Source organism: Nansenia antarctica (assembly GCF_963989245.1).
Source record: "Nansenia antarctica genome assembly, chromosome: 18".
Classification (NCBI taxonomy): Eukaryota; Metazoa; Chordata; class Actinopteri; order Argentiniformes; family Microstomatidae; genus Nansenia; species Nansenia antarctica.
Genome location: NC_137691.1, coordinates 11,468,594 through 11,471,194, shown reverse-complemented (window position 1 = coordinate 11,471,194; position 2,601 = coordinate 11,468,594). Strand labels below are relative to the sequence as shown.

The 2,601-nt window shown below is 40.7% G+C and overlaps 1 protein-coding gene across 1 annotated transcript in view; it reads right to left on the bottom strand.

The window, feature by feature from the left end:
- The window catches only part of LOC308172935 (calcium/calmodulin-dependent protein kinase type 1D-like), a gene marked incomplete at its 3' end in the record, with an annotated part of 25,661 nt that extends 24,371 nt beyond the window's left edge, over window positions 1–1,290 (bottom strand). The window contains exon 1 of the mRNA XM_080547900.1: window positions 1,199–1,290. Within this exon, the coding sequence (XP_080404026.1) occupies window positions 1,199–1,284 (86 nt within the window). The 5' untranslated portion in view covers window positions 1,285–1,290. The remainder of the gene's footprint in view (window positions 1–1,198) is intronic.
- Window positions 1,291–2,601: the final 1,311 nt, after the last annotated feature.

Genomic DNA, 2,601 nt, shown 5'->3' with positions numbered 1-2,601 from the left:
TAACCCTTTACACACATGGCCATTCCAACATACCCTCACATTTACATTTCAAGACCCCTAATCCTTTAATTGAGGATGTTCCCGTGGTGCTGTGGCTGACGTCAGCTCTCACCATCCTGGCCCATACACACACACACGCTCCTCTCTGTCTGACTCAATCATAGCCAGGGATTTTCTATAGGCAGTAAGCTGCTATAAGAGGAGGTTAAAGGGTGAATGTGGAGCCGGGCTCTGGCTACAGGTCTGGCCTGCTTGGGCCAGCAGACTCCACTCAGTCTGAATAAACAGGGAAGTCCCTTGAAAAATCTTCTATCTTGAAGTCTAAGGAGGGATTGCCGGTATAAGTCTTATTCAACCAGGGAACCAAAGTTACCAACGTGGACAGTGTTAGCTCAGTGAGTTAAAGGCTAGGGCACAGCTCTGGTAGCCAACAGCTCACCAGATACTTGGAAAGGCAATACTTCTATAGCAGTTCGTTTCTACAAAGTCACCTAGCCACCTCCATCCATCTACAACTGTGCAAAATTGGTAACCTCCCATTCACTATTTGTAAGGAAATATTGCACTTGATTCATGTTATTCATCATGCATTGATATCGGGCAGATGGGTCCAAAATGGCTGCCAAGCATCACCCTTGGTGGTGAAAACCATTTTCAATAATTGACTCTTTGCAATGGCTAAATCTTTCCATCCTGGTCAAGATCAACATGCTCCTCCAAAGAGTCTACTGTTTCCAGACTTCAGATGTGTAATTGAGCTGTCTCCAAGGTAACATAGGCGGTGTGTGAGAGGCTCAATTGAAAAGAAGGTCCTGTTGGTCTCAGTGTGGCTAATCTGCTAATCTGAGCATTGTCTGACCTCTCTGTCACTCTTTGTCATGATCATAGATTATTCCAGCAGTGCTGCCAAACTAGGCCCCGTCTCTGGAAACAGATAAAGTAGGTCTCCTTATATCCTGTGACAAAGAGGTATTGAAATCAAGTGTGCACACAAAATGGCTGCCGTGCCCATGCACCACCCACCTGGGCACAACATAGTGCTGGTCAAGTGCCTTGATCTTGAGAAAGGTGAAACACAAATCAAAATCATGTTTTGAGGATATTGAGGTATTGTTATTGTTCAACTTGAATGTGAAACTTGAAACTTTGATGAGGATATTACAATGCTAATTTTCAAGTCAATAAAATCACTACTTACGATCCCAGTACCTCCTTGAAGTCAAAGACATCCTTGATGTTGTTGGTGACTTTCTTCCAGGTACAGGTTATCTCCTTACGACCCATGTTGGCTCTGGCGTTCATAGTCCATTCATAGTCACATGACCCTGAACACAAACAAACAGACACTTTAAGGTGGGCCACTCAGGGCCCATTGAGAGGCCAGGTCTTGGTTTGGAACTAGGTCTTGGCTAGGAACATGGTTTTGACATAGTGGCTCACAAGACAATTTGGGAGACTTTACATGAGTACACTGCTTTAGTGACCATCTCTGTTAACATGAAGACATGACCCCAGATCAACCCTTCTTATAGAAAAGCTCGCATGTCCAGTATGACGTCAGTTACTAGTTGGTCTAAGCTTGTTTACAGAAGTCCCAAAGGGGTGCAGTAATGCCAATTGCTGATCACTCTTTCTGTCTCTCCTTCCCATCACTACCCATTGTGGAAACAGATTACCAGAATTCTCTGATTCAGATTCTCAGAGATATCTTCATGTCACCTTAGTGAGCCTAGCACCAAAACTCTCTCTCAAACTGCTCTTTAACTAAGCTAGGTTAACCCCAAATTGCATTGAATTGAAATGTTCCCAATAAATCAAAAAAATGTAATTGAATTCGATGATGTAAAGATTACAGAATTCTGCCTGAAATTCAATGAAAGGTGTAATCTCCCAAGGTCATTTCCATGAAAAGTATTCTTTTAACCAATAGTGAAAATGTGTAAGATGCAAATGTTGTTTAAAGTCACGTATGTATCCATGTGTAATGAAAAAAGGTGCAGTTAGACATTTATTTATCTCCCACCGTGGGAAAAGTCAAGGATCATGAATCCAACATGAAGTATGAGCCATCCTATTAATCCAATTAATTGTATGCATCATCTTCTATTCCAGTTTCTTGGTTAATATTCTCAAAACTCTCACAGCAAGATTAGAACTACTATTATGAAACATGAAGCCTAATGTTTTGCTACAACAGAAAAAAACAAAAGAATACTATAAAAATCGGAATAATAAAATAATAATAAAATAATAAATTGGAATAATGCAAAATGCCCAACAAAGGAATGGCTCTATATTAGAAACCATATCCAATTTATAGGTTAGACTACGTCTTGCCAAAAATAGCAAGCTACTGTATTTCAATCATATACAGTACTCTAACACACAACATTTTAAACAATTATTTTGACTGAAAACTGTCAACAGCAGGTGTTTCTTTTTCCTCTAGGAATAGTCTGTAGAATATAGAGAGAAAAACATTCATGTCTAAATAAAAGGAGGGGAAATTGGGCAGTTGCACCTACCTTAGTTGAGCAGCGGGCACTTGTTGAGGTATCTCCACAGATCTACCTGCTTCTCTCCTGCAGACACTGTGACTTG